The sequence below is a fragment of the Athene cunicularia genome (assembly GCF_003259725.1).
Source record: "Athene cunicularia isolate RWA chromosome 10 unlocalized genomic scaffold, athCun1 chr10_part1, whole genome shotgun sequence".
NCBI classification, from domain to species: Eukaryota; Metazoa; Chordata; class Aves; order Strigiformes; family Strigidae; genus Athene; species Athene cunicularia.
In genome coordinates this window covers 17,838,690-17,856,998 of record NW_020799112.1, presented here as the reverse complement: position 1 = coordinate 17,856,998, position 18,309 = coordinate 17,838,690, and the positions used below count along the sequence as shown (strand labels likewise).

Sequence of the window (18,309 nt, the reverse complement as noted above, 5' to 3'; positions counted from 1 at the left end):
TGCTGTCAAGAATTTTGTTTAACCTTATGGGCAAATGGTAGGGGTAAAAGAGAAGCTGCTAGATATGCAAAAATAGGTGATTTTGCACTGTTGGTTAGAAATCAGGCTTGTACTGGGAACTCTGCATTTCCCCTCGTCCTCACTGTTTGTAGTAGTGAGCGACATATCCCTTGTCCTACGAGAGGCATGACAGCTTTTCAGAAGGCAAGGTCAAGTGGACAAACCAAGATTATGTGTACTCTTTTAGAATTCAGTATATAAAAGCTGCTTTTGAAAAGCTGTTCTTTAGTAACTGTCCTACTTCTGAGAAAAATAGTGGTGTGTTCCACTTTGCTGAAGCAGGGGAGGCCAAACGACTCGCCTTCTAAAAGATGTCTGTGTCACTTAGAGATAATTGCTCACTTTGCATGCAAGACTGTTGAGGTTTAAACCTAGCTGCCAACTAAGCACCACATGGCTGCTTGCTCACTCCTTCCCCCGTGGTGGGATGGATAGGAGAATCAGAAGAAAAATGTAGAACCCTGTGAGTTGAGATAAGGACAGTTTAAATAGGACAACAGAAGGAGAGGAGAAATGGTAATAACAGTAATACTAATAAAAGAACATATAAAGTGAGTGACGTACAATGCAATTGCTCACCATCTGTGTCATATACGGTATCAGATATCCCCTTGGCTAGTTCCAGTCAGCTGTGCCCCCTCTCAGCTTCTTATGAAAATTAACTCTATCCCAGCCAAAACCCAGGACAAAGGTAAATGTGTTAAGAGATTTGACTGGACCAGCAGCAACAGTAGGAGTCAGTCTCTTCACAACCTTTCCCCTATTGGTTAAGGTAGGAGGGCTTTTCAGTATCTTAACTACAGCCTCTGCTTAGTGTTCAGTTCTGTGTCTAATTTTTAGTTGCTTGTACATCCAGTGAAATGCCAGTAACTAGGTACATACTCAAAAGTTATCATCCCCTGCAGTTAGATTCTTCAAACTGCTAGAAAAGAGAAGGAAACCAGACAATTTAGCTTACTAGCCATCTACAGTGCCATCATAATCTCTGATGCGGTATTCCAAAGGAGTAAAATTCTTGTGTTGAATTTCCCTTAGAAAGATAATCATTATTGGAAAGCGGTGCATGACTTATGACATGTCTCAGTTCATCTGTCCTGGGAGCTATCCATTGTACGTACACATCTGCTTCTGTACACCCACACAGGATGGGAAGATACTCCTCCACAGGAAGGTCTTCCGTTCCCTCAGTACGCAGGTGGTATGTATTGGCAGATCCCATGTTGTGGATATGGTAGCCAAGTTCCCAGAGTAATGCACACACAGTGAAGCAATTCACTCAACTTCAGCTGTTCGAATGAGAATACAAGATGAGTGACTAGGAATAGTAGAATCACATGGCCTATCTTTCAATGTTCCTTCTGTGATACCTGTTTTAACCGCTTATACTCGCTACCATTAGAGGGTTAAAAATGGTATGTTAGTGAGATTGGTCACAGTGAAGGCATATGGTGCTTAAAATATTTAAATAAGAAAATACAGAGCATTTAAGAGGGCGTCACACTTTTTAAAACTCCAAAACACTAGACAATGTCTTGCCTTTGAATTACAGATGTTCTTCAGTGTTGTCCATTTTTCATCCTTCTTCTGTTGTCGTGTTCATTGAATGTCTTTCTGTAATCACCTGGATCATTTTAAAACTGCTTAATGACATTTCTTCGCCGGTCATGGAAGATGGGCAATAAAGTTGTAGTGTTGAAACTGTCCTGATTAGAGCAGGCATCCTGTTCTGAATTAGCAGTTTCTACTTTCATTTTATGTCTGACTTGCTCAGCTGTGTCTTTTAACTTTTCAGCAATTCTGGTTCATTCAGAAGATTTATTTTATTCTTTCCAGCAGCAGATCCTGTGTTTATCTTTTCTCACATCAGTAAGAGTTCTTTCGCCTTCACCATATCAGTCCTGCAGCATTACTGTACACATCGTGTAGAAGAACAAAAATGAGAGTCATTAAACTAATGACCATTAGCCTTAACTGTTGTCAGTGAACAGATGCCTGCAGCGCCTGTCATGTGAGCTTTTAATTGCTCTGTTTTTTACTGCTAAAGCATAGTCATCTAAGTACTGGCTTATTAGTAAGTGTACATTAAGTACCGGCTTATTAGTAAGTGTACATGTGAAACACTGTCAGTTAATGCTAGTAGATGAATTGTGACCAGGGAGGGGACAGTCTTCAGATTAATGCTAGGTCCTCTTTCATATTTGGTCTTTTCTGATTTGGAGACTGGTTTTTGAGGGTGCTTCTGCTTATTTTGTTACATTATTTGCTTTTTGTTCATTTACTGACCTCTTCCTAGTCAGCCTTTGCTTGGTAATGCTGGACAGTGTGTCTGGCTCGATATAACACCCAGTTAAAATATTGCCCTGCTTGAAATTCTTTTACTGACGAGGTCTAGGCAGAGTACACTTGGAGAACAACTACCCTCTCTTCCCCCCCCAAATTAAGAGGAAATGAGAAAATGGATGGATCAAAGATATCAAGACTGGCATCACTGGACTGAGGGAATAGTGAAGCTGAGATTTAAATAAGGCTAAATTAAAAATATAACAGTATGGATGTGTGCTTGGAGATGTGAGTTGCAGTGTTTGAACAGTGGGCCTGGGTCAGGAAAAAGCATATTGGCAGCAGAAAACCAGGTGGGAATGATCAAAATACTGGGAAATCAGTGGTAATAATCTCAACGCGGTAGATGACAGAGATGCTAATAAGAGAAAGATAATTTCTTAGGGGAAAATGGCTTGCTAGGAAGTAGCGTGCTTTACCTGGTGGTTGCTGTATCAGTATTCCTGACATCAGTAAAGCACAAAAAGCTTAAAAGCTCTAGAGCATTTGCAAAAATGCATTTGAGGCTTAGAGACTGTGTGCTGTGAACAGTTTCTGTCGGGAATTTCTCTTTAAAATCATGCTGAAACAGGTGTGCACACGTGGAGGGCGCTTGGCTGAAAGGCATTCACCTCATGTGCCTTATTAATAGCCTTAAACCAACATTCCTACAGCAGAGCCATGACCATTTAACTGCTTCCTTATTGTGAAAATGTGCCTGACCAAGTCAATGTGCTAGGCTGCTCAGTCCATAAACCCTGCAAAGGGACTTAACTGCAATGGAGAAAGAAGAGTAGACAAAGACCTGGGTTAATATCGCTAAAATTATCAGAAGTGGTGGAAAACTAAGAGTGGAAAAATCACATTTTCCTCACAATGTGTTAGACACATTCATGTGCTGAGCTGTTGTAAATCACAAGTTAGCCTGAGACTGAACATCTGGCTGTGGCATTTTCTACAGTCTAATTTCTTTCAGGTGAGAAAGGATTCATCAGCTAGAGGTAACAGGGAGGAGAACCATTTAGGTTATTTACACTCTTATTCAGGGTGGTCTGTCTTTATAACTAGAATTTTGGGATGCCCCCACTCCAGCCCCTCTTTGAAGACGTGCTGACAAGACAGGCGCTCTCAGTGCTCTGCTGAAAAAGGTAGATGAAGAACAGTGTTAGTCCAAGCTGCCCTCTTCCATGGGACAGCAGTGTGTTTGTAAGTACTTTGGTCATTTGTGGGTGCGTTAGGTCACCACACACCACCTTTTCCATCTTGAGGAAAAGAGCGAAAATTATTTCTTAGCATAAAGGACAGTGTAATATAGCACACCCCACACCCCCCCTATAGGCCCATCCAAAGGCCTAGATCAGAAGCTAGGCAAGTTTAGAGTAAAAATGTATAAAATTTTAGCAATGAAGGTAATTAAAAGTGGAAATAATGTATATATTAGGTATATTCCCTTTTCCTTGATACACTCAAAACTGACTACATCATTTAGAAAAGTGTTTCCTATTTTAAAAAGAAATGATGAACTTGCTGCAGAAGTTTCCCCACCCAGTTCTGGGGTCTGTGTCATGCAGATCATGTTAGTGCCCTTACAACGTACAAGAGAAGTTCTGGCGCCACTGAAGTCAGTTCTCCGTTTACTTGAGCAATTTTGCTCTGTTGATCTGTACATGCACAAGGCTTTACACAGCCTTATCTATGTGTATTTATTCTTTGTAGAAGTCACTGAAGTAGATCAGCAAACACCACTGATCAATAAAGATTGTTCTTATGTCTCGTGTTCTTTTAGTTTTAGTTACTTCAGTATAGCTGTGTGACCTTTGTGTGTAAGACATCAGTATATTCTGTTTTTAGAGGGATATTTATGTATCCTACAGTAAACTGACGTCTCTGAAGAGGAATCTTGGCACCTTATTCTTCATATTAAAGGATTATACCTGTTTATATGGTATTTACAGGACTCTTTGAGGGTGTCATTCACTAAGAAGTTTCGTGATGGTAGATATTGTTTGCCAGAAACTTTCTATCTTGCTAATGTGTCAGAGTTGCTTAGTTACATGCTCTTTTGGTTCTTCTACTTGAGTTCTGGGCTATTTGATCTTCAAAAAAGTTGCACCAAAGATGTATTTTCTTATTGGGAAGTTATTCCAGTTCTTGGCGGCTGAGAGTTTGCCTGTTTCTCTTTGTTATGAGAATTTGTAGTCATTTACAGTAGCAGAGCAATTCCATACATTTCATCTACCTGTTCGGTTCATGATAAACACCATGCTGTTACTGATGACAACATTGCATAAACAGTTTGCAGTGAAGAAAAATTACTAGTGCTAGGGCAGGCTTTTTTGAGGCTGAATACTTGCCAATTTTCCCCTGCCACCTGAATCAGAAGCAGATGTACTGAGACTGAGGGCAGGGAGAAAACTCCCTGTCATTAGCAATGAAAGGCATGGCAATGCCCGGCAATAGATGATAAAGAGTCAGTGTTCAGCCTTCCCCACAGTACAAAAGTCTGTTTATAATTGCACTTACGAACATCTTTAATGTCAAGATCTTCAGTATTTAACTCTGAAGTACATAGTGGTTTAGTGTTGGGTTTTTTTTTCCCCCCCTAAGTGCCGTGGTTTTAATACCATTCCATTGCCCCACACATTTCCCTTCTTTGTGTTTTCATTATGCAACAGGAATTCTCTTAAAAATCTGGATCCGCCACTAGTTCTAGCAGGTGTTTGGCTTCTGAGTGCCAGATTTTTTTTCCTTAAACAGCTTATGGATGAGAATTTCACTGCCCTTAGGCACAGTTTTAACTGAAGTATATGAAAAGCATGTTACTATGTCAGTTCAAATTATATCACTACTAAAGAAAAAAACTCAAAAGGAAATTAAATACAAATAATCACACTAACATAACATAACATTAATAACATTAAGGTTATAATTTAAATTAAAAAGAATCGGGAAAATCTGAGTCAGGAGTCCCATGTCATTCTTAGCCAGACTCTCCTGAGAGCCGCCATTGTAAAATGAGGATAATGACAACTTTGAGTCATATGAGATCTCTTGATGAATAGTATTATATTGCTATAGTATATAAGAACTAAGGGTATTTTCTAACTCCATATAATATACTGTATAGGAACTAAGTATTTGTGTAAAGGCTAGCATCCTACCTTCTCTCATCATTAACCTCTTTATTTCATAGTGACTAGCAAATTTTTTTGCAGTACCCAACAATGTGCTGGGTCCCACTTTGCTCACATATAAACATGTGAATTGCTACCCACCTGTATTATCTTCCTTGGTGTGTTTAAACCTGCAAGTAGAAAGGTTGATTGTATCTGAGGTGGTTGTTCCTTAAATCCTGAATCCTCCAGTCGTGTCAGTGTGGGCATATCACTGTAGCCAAACGAAAACAAAGGGGCATTTTGCAAGTGCTGTGCAGAATTCCTTACAAAATGGTGCCATGAAGCTTCACCTGTCCAAAATTCTTGCTTTATGTCAGCTTTTAGGAGGCTTCTCAGTTTAGATGCAACTCTTGATTACCTGAGAGCATTCACACCTTTCTTGTACCCTTTTTTTTTTAGCATTATTAGAGCAATTATCCAGTGTGGATACTGGGGAAGGATGAGAAGGAAGCAATTTATTAGAGAAGGGTGGTGCTGTCCTTGCAAACCCATTGGGTGCTGTTTATCTCACTGTTAAAGGGTTAGGCACCTGGAGCCCATGCCCTGCTGCAGCCTCGCATTCATCTGATGTGGCCCACAATCATCAATTTTGGGGGGATTACTATTGAATAATCCTAAAGTCTATGTTAATGCATGGCCTGCCAAAGCCACTGAGGTGTCTTGCCCCTTCATGATAGGGGCTTCTACTTACTGCTCAATGAAGGAATCGCACTATATCCTTTCATTTAATTTTGTTCATTCTTTTTAAGCAATGTGAGTCTTCATTCACTGCTTGTGTTGATTTGTTTGGTTTTAGAATTTCACTGCCTCTGCTCCTCTGATCCTACGTAGTCTCAAATTGTGTTCCTTTTTTGCCTTTTGCAAATAAATCTGCTATTTTTCAAAGATGATGCTTCCAGCCTCCACCAGTGTGCTACTGGAGCTGCAGTCATGTCCGTAGATAGACAAGCAAGATTGTTTCCTGCAAATGAGTCCAGCTGTTAGCAGCTTGTCAATTTAACAAAAAAAATTTATTTCACCACATGGTGTTAATGATAATGCACACTTTAAACTAAAAAAAATTACAGATTATTATTAATTTCTTTGCTAAGGATGCTGACACTACTTTTGTAGTGTATTTTTCTCTGTGGAGATCATGAGGACCCTTAGAAACTTTCAATAAATGATAGGGTTCCATGAGAACGTGCTCCAATAATGCTGGAATGACTTGATTTATGACAAGAATTTTACCAGTTATTAGGTTACTAAATAAAGAATAAAAAGAGGATTTTGTTTGGAGTAGTGGAACATACGGTAATAGAAGGGATAAGAAAAATCTTGTTAAAGATTTCACTCACCTTTATCTGTCTTGCTTGGAAGATTTCAAAAAGAGGTTTTAATGAAATAGTATTTTCTGTCTAATTTCTAGATTTTTTTAAACAAGATAATCCTTCCTTTTCACTATTCTAGGCACAGAGGAGTGTTCAAGAGGATCTTAATAAAACTGCAATCTTAACAATTTTATTTTTTTTTTAAACATCCCTCTACCACTCTCCCTGCCCCCAAAGCACCAAACCTCAGAGGAAGTGCAGGTAGAATCTTCCTTCACCCATTCAAAGCTGTTAGAATTTGATGTTATCATAAAGCAGTGCTTTGTTTATGATAAACTGTTGAATAAGATCTTTGTATAAAACACATAAGTAAAGAAACAGGAAAAAAAGGTGATGGAGCAGTAAGCTGTACATTCAGGAGATACAAGTTCAAGAATGAATTCCTTTCCCTCCCTACAGCAGGTACAGTCCCTCCTCACCATACTGCCAGCTCCCTTCCGGCTGTCACGCTGATGCCACTGGCATACTTAATGCAGCTCCTCAGCATCTGTAGGGAGACATCCCTTTGTGCTGGGAATATAAGCATCACCACTGTGGCAGGAAATCAGAGGACAGGGATTAAAATTACTGTTTTGGGTTGTTTTTTTTATCTAGTTCCTTCTCTTCCTACTGGTAAATCCGTATCTTTGCCAGCCTTTTATCTTGTTCTTAAGAATAGGCTTGTATGCTTTGTGTGTGCACTCTCAGTGGTAATAGTAATACCCAGATTGCACTGTATGTGTTTTATCTATATGCTATACAATGGCTTTTACGTTGGCTCTAAATATTGTTGTGCCCATTCCCCCAAGGCCAAACTAAAGACCTCAGGAAATAATTGGGCATTGCATATTTTGAAAGCAGAATGTGATCCGTAGTTGCTAATTTTCTGACAGTAACTGGGAATGAACTGCTCTAGGGTCATCTCATCTGAGTGCTGTATTTTTCACCTGGGCTATTATTTATGCAAAGCTAGAGAGCACTGAGATTCTGATGTTATTCACAGTCCTGGCAGTATTTGTTATATTGCAAGGGATGTTGTCCTGGTGCAGATGTGTTTGGGCCCTGGTTCTGTAAGGATGTTGTTGGGAACTTGGCCATTGATATCACTGGGAGCAACTTCAGTCTCTTAGTGCAGCTCATTTAAAAGCAAATATTAGGCACATCAAATCAATCCTTTTGAAAGAAGGCAGAGTCTGCCTAACACAGAGTTTAGAATCAACTTCACTGGAAGAAGGAAAACTCCAGGGTTCATATTTCTTTTGGAAATATGAAGCAGAGCTGATATATAAGATGGGTTTTGAAACTAAATGAGATTTTGGCTAAATACTACTGCAGCCTTTCAGTGAAAAGTTTAATGTTTTAGCCAGACCATAGCAAGAGAAAACATAAGTAGTTGTTGATAAATATCCAAAATCTTAATCACTAGTATAAATTTTAGAAGGTACAGCAAAAGATTTTCAAAATGTATTGATCTCAGTTTGCAGCCCAAGCTATGGCAAAGAAAATGTATTTACATTTAATCAAGAAAAATGTTGGTAGAAATGTCCTATCGAAAAGATTGAAAGGTAGTATCTTAATTTAAAAGCAAAATAGTCTCCATTATCCTTCTTGTGTTCAGTGTTGGCTTTAGGTTGTACAAACCTGCAGCATGAAAGAAGGTTTAGACTGAGCACCGTTGTTTTGGTGACTTGATCTTAAAGCACGTTGAAGTCAGTGGAATGACTCCCGAGTGCTTGAATGGGTGCAGGACACGCTCGGTTGGAGCAGCAGAGATGATGTAGGCAGTTGCTTTCTTGCAGTTGTGAATATGATTGTATTTATTGCTGAATTCAGTTTTCAATGGCAGACGCTCTTCAAGCAGTAGCTGAACTTCCAGTTTCTAAGGTGCTTGCTGACAGCATTTTACTGTATCAAATGTGGTTTATGCAAAATACTTATGAATTATCTTTTGCTTATCTTTGTATGTATCCTCAACTTAGAGGCACATTTTCCCAAGCTTCTTTTATTTCTACCTGTTCTAAACAGGTCTAGAATGAGACATGAGAGGAAAAAAATCATTAAATTTGGACTTAAATCAGACAGGTCTGAAGTCTGCCTTTACTACAGAGTATGCACAGTGGAAAAACAATTCTTGAGTCACACGCTTGAGTTCTGTCCCTGGAAGAACTGTTGGTTCAGTCTTTCAGGCTGTCTCCTCGTCTCACTTGCGACTTCCCTGATGAAATCTGACAGTCATGTTCAGTGTTTCATGGTTCTTTTAAGAAGTGGTGCTTGGCTTTCATCAGTACAGCTGAGTCCTTTTTCTTTTTTTAGAAGAAATGACGTTTATAGTTTAGTTCTGGTTTGAAATGCTGGCCTCTTAGTTTAATATCAATAATTAAATAATTGGCCTGGTCTCCAGAAATGCTGAGCTGCTGGCAGCTTCTGTGGAAACTCAGTTCACTTGCAGGGTCTTTAAATGTTTCGGAGTGTCCAGCATTAGGAAGTTGCTTTTGTAAATCTTGGCCATGATGACTGTTAATCTGAGTCTTACTAGATATTTATTCATCAGGATTGTTTGCTCTGGAGATATTTGAAGTTCTGAACTGTTAATGTGACTTTGTTTATCTGCTAACACACTCCTTCATGTTGTGATGAAGCTGGAGGGCTATGCTCTATCTAACATTTCAGTACTGAAGTCCTTGAAAAGCCATTAAACTGAACTGCAATTTAGCTGGTATATTACTTCCCTGGGGCATGAATCATATGCTACAGCATCTTAGTAGACAGATATTAACTGGAATTAAATTGGAAGGTACACATTTTTGGTATATAATTGGACTTGCCATGCATATTAATCTGACAAATAGGTATTTAAAAGTTAAGAATGCAGATAGCTTTTCTCGCTTTATCTACTTTTCCCATCTTTTGCATTAAAACAGTAATTTTTGGAAACTAACAATCTCAAGACCCTGCCCAATTTTCCTCTTCCAGCAAGAACTAATAAAAGAGCCACAAAATTATGGGAAGCAAACTGCCTCAACTGTGCTGGTCTTTTTTTATAGAATTTACTTTGGGCATGATAGTGCAGTTGTGCATAACTATAGAGCTTTAGGTGACTGGACCTTTATCTTTTGTCTGTTCCTCTTTTTAAAAACAAGATATTGAGGCAGTTTCAGGATGAATGTGGTATTTTGATATCTTTGGTATTTAAAATAGATAACTTTGAAATTTTAATTTCTTCATTAAACAAACAATTTGTTCTTATTATGATCTCAATTTAGCAAGCATGCAGGCTTGGTTGGGGAATGACTGATTTAAGTCTAGGTAGTGCTGATTTGCATTAAGAAGTGTACGTAAGAGCATAGTTGTTATTTTTCTCTTAGTGTGGTTCTTAGTGCCAAGAAACTCTGAAATGAAAAATTCCTCTATCTGAAAGATTAATATTTTATTTCTAATTATGTTCAAGTCATTTCTTTGAGACACATTCCATCTGTTTTCTCATCTTCTTGACCTTCACAACTCAGACTTAGCAGAAAGCTCACTTTTAAAGCTGCTGCTGTTTATATATAAATATGGAACAATTACTTTCCAGTCTCCTGGTGGCTATGATTAAATAGGATAGAGGCATGTTATTATGAGGTTTGGTTGAACTTTATCATAGCCTTTGTATCAAAAGATCCCCAAGAATTTTAGACTAAACTACGTTTTAAAATTTATTCAAAATTACAATAACAGTTTAACGCCTCGTATTAAATTGTTAATCTGTACCTTGGAAGGAATGACCCAATGATTACTATTTGCAATTTCTAGTCATAGGAAAACTACATTTTAAAAGTTATTTTGACTGATAAATACAATTGAGTTGGATAGCAATAGTTAATATGAATGCTGGCTATCAAGGAAAAAACAGAGCAGTTAAAGTCGTTTGCATTATGCAGTGGTTTCAGAGTGTGTTAACAGGATTCCTTTTGGATCAAACTGAACCAGATATGCCCCAGCAGCATACTTGCTGTGCTTCAGTCACTAAGATGCTCAGTCCATAGGATTGACTAGAACCAGTTTAAAATAAGCCCCTCTCCTTCAAATATACTTTGTGTGGGCATTTGGTCCCACATGCCATTTTTATCTGCAGATTCAGTCTTACTTGGCCATGCTACTCGTAATGTCAGCATTGGCTGGGAAGCACTCGGTAATCATCCCTCTTACTTTCAGTAATAAAATAAAACATAAAATCACCCAAACCAGCAACTTCAACTTGGGCAGATGCTTCTAGTATGAGTTTTTTACAGAACAATGAAATCGTGCATCAGTAAAAATGACAACATGCAGCTCTTGGTGGAGGGAAATCTAAAAACCAGAGGCTTGGTTATAAGCTATTCATTTTGTCTTCTGCAATTGAAAGTGGAAGAGTAATTTAGTCTTTAAGCACCCAGGTGGGGAGTGATGAGTGAGGGAGCAATCACAACCTGAGATCAAAGCTGTGCTTAAAGCGTAAGCCTTTGAATAAGAACTGTGCCATTTTACGCTTCCCTGAACCTACATACATTCATTATCTACTTATAAGGATAGTTGTTCTTGATCACATAGGTAGAACGATGTAGCATGGAAGACCTTATTTTTTTCAGTTTCTGACTAATGTTACATGGTCTGATTAACTGATACCTAGGGAGATTTTTCAAACATCAATCCGTTTCCAACTTCTAGGTTGGGGTTTTTTTTGTCACCTTCCTTGCTACCTGATATATTAATTTCAATGAATTTTATGCAGTGATTATTATTATTATATCTGGTTTGGCTACATTATCACACTTCTACTGTCTTCATATGCTTAAGAAGATCATAAAAGCTGGTTTAAAATGCCTGTTCTAAATCTTAAGTGTACTTGTAATTTGACACATTTACCTTAAAGCTGTTAACATTAAACTGGCCATTAAACTGACTTAAAACGCAAGTATGAAGTCTAATTGTTTTCTGAAACTTGCAGTCTTTAGTTTAAAACATGAATTTATATTGGATTAGCTAAGTCATTCAGAGATGATCCCAAATATACTATAAACCCCCAGACTGTTGAAATTTGAATTACGTTTAAGGAAAAGTGCCCATAGAAATATAAAAGCCTCACAAGAAACATTGGTAGATTCCTCCGTGGGAAATAAAGTGGACTAAGTGGAAACAGTATGTTTTGTGTTCTGTACAATGTATGAATGAATGTGCATTGGACACATGCAATTTATTTGAAGGTACCTATAACTAGAGGGAAAAAATGCTTTTCTGCTGCTTTGAGTTGATACAGAAGTGTTCTTTGAGCGTTTGAAGCTTTTTTTTTTTTAATTAAAATCTTGATTTGGGTTGTTTATCAGCTGTAATTGCTTGTCTTCAACACTGGTTTGCCATGACAACTCATAGTGTGTTCTTAGATTCTTATTTTTAATTAAATGCTTTGCTGCATTCTTCCTTACTTTAGTTATACTAGGTAGATAGCAGTACCTATTGCTGTAGTTAACAGATCAGTTTCTATTTTAAGCTCCTTTGAAACCTTATAAAACATTCATCTTTTACACTGAATTTTTCCATGCTTGGAAGCCAGATTTTGCTTGCCTTAATCTAGCAAGCATTCTTCTGCTTCTCCAGTGGCTACCTGTTCCTTAGCATTTAATACAAAAATTGAATGTGTGTGAGAGAAGCCCTTAGTTTTTAATGTCATGTTTACTAAATTGTTATTTCAGCTTCAAATGTTGGCATCTTTTCCATTTGAGGCGTGATGAATGATGAATGTGCAAAGACATTCTATTTGAAAATGTTTAACTTATAAAGACGAGAAACACAAGGAAGGTAATTGCTACATATCCTGCTGACAAATTTGTTTATGGGAAATTAGGCAACAGTGTGATATATACCTTTATCTAAGAAGTGTGGTAGGGTAATTTGGTTTCTCTTCTGTCTGTAAATTATGCAGCACTTTCAAAAATATTGTTATAAATTGCTAGTACTTAACATTGTTCTTTTCCAAAACATTTTACAAATAGAAACTAAACTTTACAATACACCGTTAATGTAGGTCAGTTGGTGGTGTAATTGTGTTTTACACTTGGGGAAACTGAGGTAGAAATGTTAAATACTTTAACCTAGGCCTCTCGAGATTTAGAATGCATATCTCTCATCCATTAGTGCTGTGCTGAAATCATAGGATTACATCATTGCCATATTCCCTCACATAGAATCTATCGATAGCCCATTGAAACCAGTGGGGAAAAATGCCAGATTATGTCAGCCAGTTTCACGTCTGGGTTATACTTAACGTGTCAAGGTTTGCATCGGCTGCAGCCAGCTTGGATTCAGCATGAAGCGTAACTGTGGACCTCTCTTGGTTGTTTTATGGGGAAACTATTGTTATCAAATGTGGATTTATTCTCCATATTTTATGATTTAATTCTGCATAAATAAAGTCAGTTGGCTGAAGTGTACAAGTGAGACCACTGCTATAATAGGCTTTATAATAGAAATATCACGATAACCTGTTGTGAACATGAATGACTCTTATGCAGGCCTGATAAAAAAAATCCTCTTTAAAATCTTGTTCAGTCTTGCATGCTAAAATATGACCTTTTACCCTAGTCTAGACATGTCCTTTGCAAGCTATTTCTAGTTTATATGAAGGTTGCTTGATTTTAAAAAAAGGTACGTTAATCTAATGCTATCACAAATGATGGGGTTCACAGTCCGAGAAGCTGACGGCGGCTTCTTTGCAGAACAGAGAAAGCAAAAGCAACGTAAGCTTCTCCAAACCCATACTTGTGGATGACATGTCATCTAGTTTTTATGAGAAGAGTTGTAAGCTTCAGAAAGTGAATTTACTGCAAGAGAGAAACTGCAGAAGATCTTGCCTGCCTTTTTTTGACCACAGACTGCTTAAATTATGTGGGTTACTTTTGAAATATCTAGTTACCTGGCACTGAGATTACAGACCTATATTTGCTACAGTTCTAGCCAACAGTCTGGAAACTGGTCAATGGCAACTGCTAGCTTTCATGTAAAATTACTATGTATATGTCAAAATGTAACGAATAGTTTAATTAAACCCCATTTATTAAGTTGACCCATTGGGAAATGTCTGGCAGTAACTTGTACATATTGGGCCTTGTTTTCTTCCCTGAAAGGTTTCAACCTTTTAGAAGTTATTTTTCATCTCCTTGCCCTCTCCACTCTCCCCCTACTCCAGTGGGACTCAATATTCTGGATTCAAGAGATGATTGCTTATTTTTTCTAGTATGAAAACCAGTTAGCTTCTCGGGGTAGAGTTACAGTGTAGTAGGAATAAGGACAGAAGAGTCTGTGCAATACATTTGCTGTGCTTCTGGGATGCTTTAGGTCTTGTGGTTTGAGCTCAGAGGGCACCTGACCTCCATGTAGCTGCTCACTCCCCCCTTCCCTCCCAGTGCTGAGGAGAAAATAACAAAGACACCGCTCGCTCCCCCTTGCACACCAGTGCTGAGAAGGAGGGAAGAAAAGACTCGGGAACTTGAGATAAGGACAAGGAGAGATGATGTCATCCTTTAAGGCACAAGCAAAAGACAGACTCGTTAGGGGGAAAAAAAACAACATAAATTTAATACAGACCCTAACAACAACATGTAACAGACAGCAGCATCACCGCATCTTGAGAATGTCTCCTGCCATCTCTCCCTTCTTCCTGGGCTGAGCTTTGCTCCCAGTATCTCTACCTCCTTCTCCCATCAGCGCAGGGAGTGGGGGGTGCAGTCAGTCCTGCTGCTGCTTCCACCTTGGGGTGGGGGGAACTTCTGGCATTCCTCCCCTGTTCCAGTGTGGTCCCCTCTCCCAGGAGACAGTTCTCTACGAACCAACTCTGACATGAGTCACTCGCACAGGCGTGTGGGTCACCCCCAGGTGTTGCAGTTCTCCCAGCGCTGAACTACAATGGTGGGGCCTTCTTCCCTCAGGATCCTGGCCTCGTCTGGGTGCAGTCACCTGGATCGGCGTGGGGCACCCCCAAGACTGCCAGTGGGTGTCTGCTCCACCACAGACCCCATGGGTGGCCCTGCTGTCTCACCACAGGGTGCAGGGGAGTCTCCGCTCCAGTGCACCACCCCCCTGGTTCCTCCTACCTTCCACTGACCTTGGCGTTCTCACAGATGTTTTCTTCCAACTTCTCACAACTCCCACCACTCCTCCCATGTTCCCCTTCTTAAGTACATTATCGCAGAGGTGCAGCTAAGTGGTCTGGCCTTGGTGCAAAGGTAGGTCTGACTTGGACCTGGGGCAGCTTGGAGAAGCTTCTCACAGGGAAATATTGTCATAGCTGCCTCCCTCTGCTACCAAAAAACCCCTGCCACTCACTCACACCAGGACAGACCTACAGTGCAATGACAGGATCTTCAGCCAGGATGTGTCCAGCATGCCCAGCACGTTTCAGGTGTGTTCTGATTACTGAACATGCATAGATCAGTTAAGCAAAAGCCATTTGTCTAAGAAGGGCCCAGCTGTCAGACAGCCCAGTTGACGGTACTGACTGATCCTGATCTCTGTAGCTCAAAATAGACCCTTCTTCCTCTCCCAGCCTGTTCTCAAATGCTCTTCACCATTTGTGAATAGCATGCAGAGCTAATATGGACACTGCCTGGTGTTCAGTCATTCCCCACACCCAGTTTCTTCTTTGCAGTAATGTCTAACTGCAGGATAGGAAAGTAATTCACCGTGTCATGGTTTCATAGGTTACTCTACTTTGAGGAGCCTGGACTAGATGAGATCTCAAGATGTGTTCCAAGCTGAGTTATTCTATGACTCTATGTCTTTGTATCTTCCTGTAAGGCTAGATACACGCTATTTAATCAAAACCCCATTACCTGCAGCAGCCAGTAACTCTCTAGTGAAGTGTATAAGGAAAAAGAAAACGTACTTAATGTTACTTTTCCAGTGTGGTTTTCACAGTGTCTTTCAGCAGTGATGGTTGATAAACCAGAGGTGGTATCTTTTTGCTTAATATATGATACTGCCATTGAGGCATCTTGTTTGGCTTTGGACCCCTGTAAGCATTTCGTATGTCCTCATCACAGACCTCTGTAGCAAAGTATCCACACAGAAATACTGTGTCTGAAAACACGTCACTTTTTTTTTTTTTTTCCTAGAAGTTTGTATCTAATCTTTGTGATTATATGCATAGAGGGCTTTTTGTTGTTGTTTTAAATTTTGACTTGTGTTTGTAGTAGCTGTAAAGTGACCTTTCTGTTTCTCTTACAGACAAGAGCAGAGCAATCCCAAGGTGCATACTTCTTGCCTGAGTTTGCACTTTCTCCACAGGGGAGTTTTCTTGAGGATACCACGGGGGAACAATTCCTCACTTACCGTTATGATGACCAGGTCAGTATGTCATATATGAAAATGATAGTCACATTCGTGTAACTCTGAAATACAGATTACTGTGAAACAAATTAATATATAAAGTGTGTGTTATCTTTTGAAAACACGTCAAATTTATATCAAATTAAATGATAACATGCTATACGAAATGAAAATTAAGGCACTTAATTGTAGAAATAATAGATCAAAACCACTTAAGGAAAAAAATTGATAGGATGTAGTAGAGACAAAAGCAACAATGTTTTTGTGGTGTGTTAATAGATGTTTTTATAGTTAGTTCTGTAAAACGTATAGAATTAGAGGTGGTTGTCCTTTCTGTGAATTGTTTGACCTATCCTGAATTGTTTTACTTCATGGATAAATCAGTATAAGGGGAGATGTTGCATTTCCCAGCTTATGAAAAGTCAGCACATTTTAGTAGTTTGTGAAGTTTTCAGAAGGGATGGTTGAGTGAATTACAAAGACACAAATGCAAAGTGTAATAATGGATGAAGCAGAGTGTTTAGAAAGCAACAAATTATGTATTTTAAAGATCTTTAATGCTTTCTCCAGACCCGTAGAAACATTATGTTAAACATGGAATATAGATATAAATGTAAAGAAAGCAACATGAAAGAAATGCTGTTAATCTTGGCAAAAGATCTAAAGTAAACCTAGGAAATGTGTGGCATGCTGTGGAAATTTACTCATAACACAATGTGTTCCAGAAGTCAGTTGAACTACACATCAAAACTGTCTGAATTACATTCATAGACACTTACAGTACGTTTCTTAATGTAAGAGGAGGGAATTTGTTAGGAAACATTCCCTGTAAAAGTGAGAGAAGAGCCAAACTTGCCCTGCAGTCACAAGGTATGATTCTGTCAAGTGATAGACAGCTTTATTTTGAAAGATGATCTCCTTGCAGGAGCTACTTCGAGAAAAATAATTTGCTCATCATGACTCCAAAAAGAGAAGAGAACTGAGATGAGTTTATTAAAGCTTTAGACTGAGTATCTTTTCTGCTTCCTTCTGTCCAACTAAAAAGATAAAGTAGAAAGCATACTGAGCTACTGTAAATTATTTGAGTTTAGTTTATGTATACTTTGATACCCTGGAGGGTTTTGATTATCAACAGAAAAGGTACTTAGATAAGATGTCCCCTGGACCAAACACCTGGGAAAACGATAACTTACAGGACAGTAAAATGCAGCTGCAACTCAGGCTGCTTTTAATGACAGTAGTTGAAAAACACTATAAAGGTAACACACTTTGATCAAAATAGTTTCCATTAAACAGAGCAGATTTTAGAGAAGATGATAAATCAAATATAACAAAGGGGTACTCTTTGAATACACTGTTTGGACTATGTGAACAGCATATCTGATTAACAAACCAAACAAAATTAATCCCCCCCTGCCCCAAAACCCCCTCAAATACCAGCATAGCTCTATACAGAAGCCAGATCCAAGCTCGATTCCATTTGATGGGAAGTTTTCCATTAATTCCATTGGGATCTGAATTGGATCTGGGATATGGTCAGCTTCTGCTCTTTCACAAATGTGATTCAGCTTTGATTGAAGCCTGCTCTTCCCAGACATTTAGTGAGCAGTATGAAATTAAGTTTGAAATCTTGGAACTGAAAACAGTGCTAAAACATCAGAATGTTGAAAATAAAAGCGACTACATTAGTAGTAGTTTATTTTGAAAGAAAATTCAGAACTTAAGCATTATTTATTAAAAAATAGAAATAGATTGAATGCAGATGGGAACTGATCTATATCTCTAGTTTACCTTCCTGCGAGTAAACCAAGAATTCTTTGGTAAATGGAAAGATTATTCTCCTTAACTTTCTAGAACAGTCATAGGATTGTGATGATGTACAATTATAATTTACTTATGCTTTTGCTGAAATGTTCATACAAAACTCAACTTTATCATATGGTCAAACTGAGCCAGAAAACTTGAATTTTTCTTGGTTTTGGTGTTTCATTCTACTCTTTTTTGCATGACATTTACTCTATGAATGGAAGGAAATCTTAAACCAGAGGGTCAAAATCCTTCATCAG

General features: G+C 38.6%; 1 protein-coding gene across 5 annotated transcripts in view; it reads left to right on the top strand.

Moving 5' to 3' along the window:
• The window catches only part of ADAMTSL3 (ADAMTS like 3), a 190,637-nt gene that overhangs the window by 19,242 nt on the left and 153,086 nt on the right, over nt 1–18,309 (top strand). For all 5 annotated transcript variants that reach the window (XM_026856436.1, XM_026856434.1, XM_026856437.1 and 2 more), the window contains exon 3: nt 16,142–16,261. In XM_026856436.1, coding sequence (XP_026712237.1) covers nt 16,142–16,261 — 120 coding nt within the window. The remainder of the gene's footprint in view (nt 1–16,141; nt 16,262–18,309) is intronic.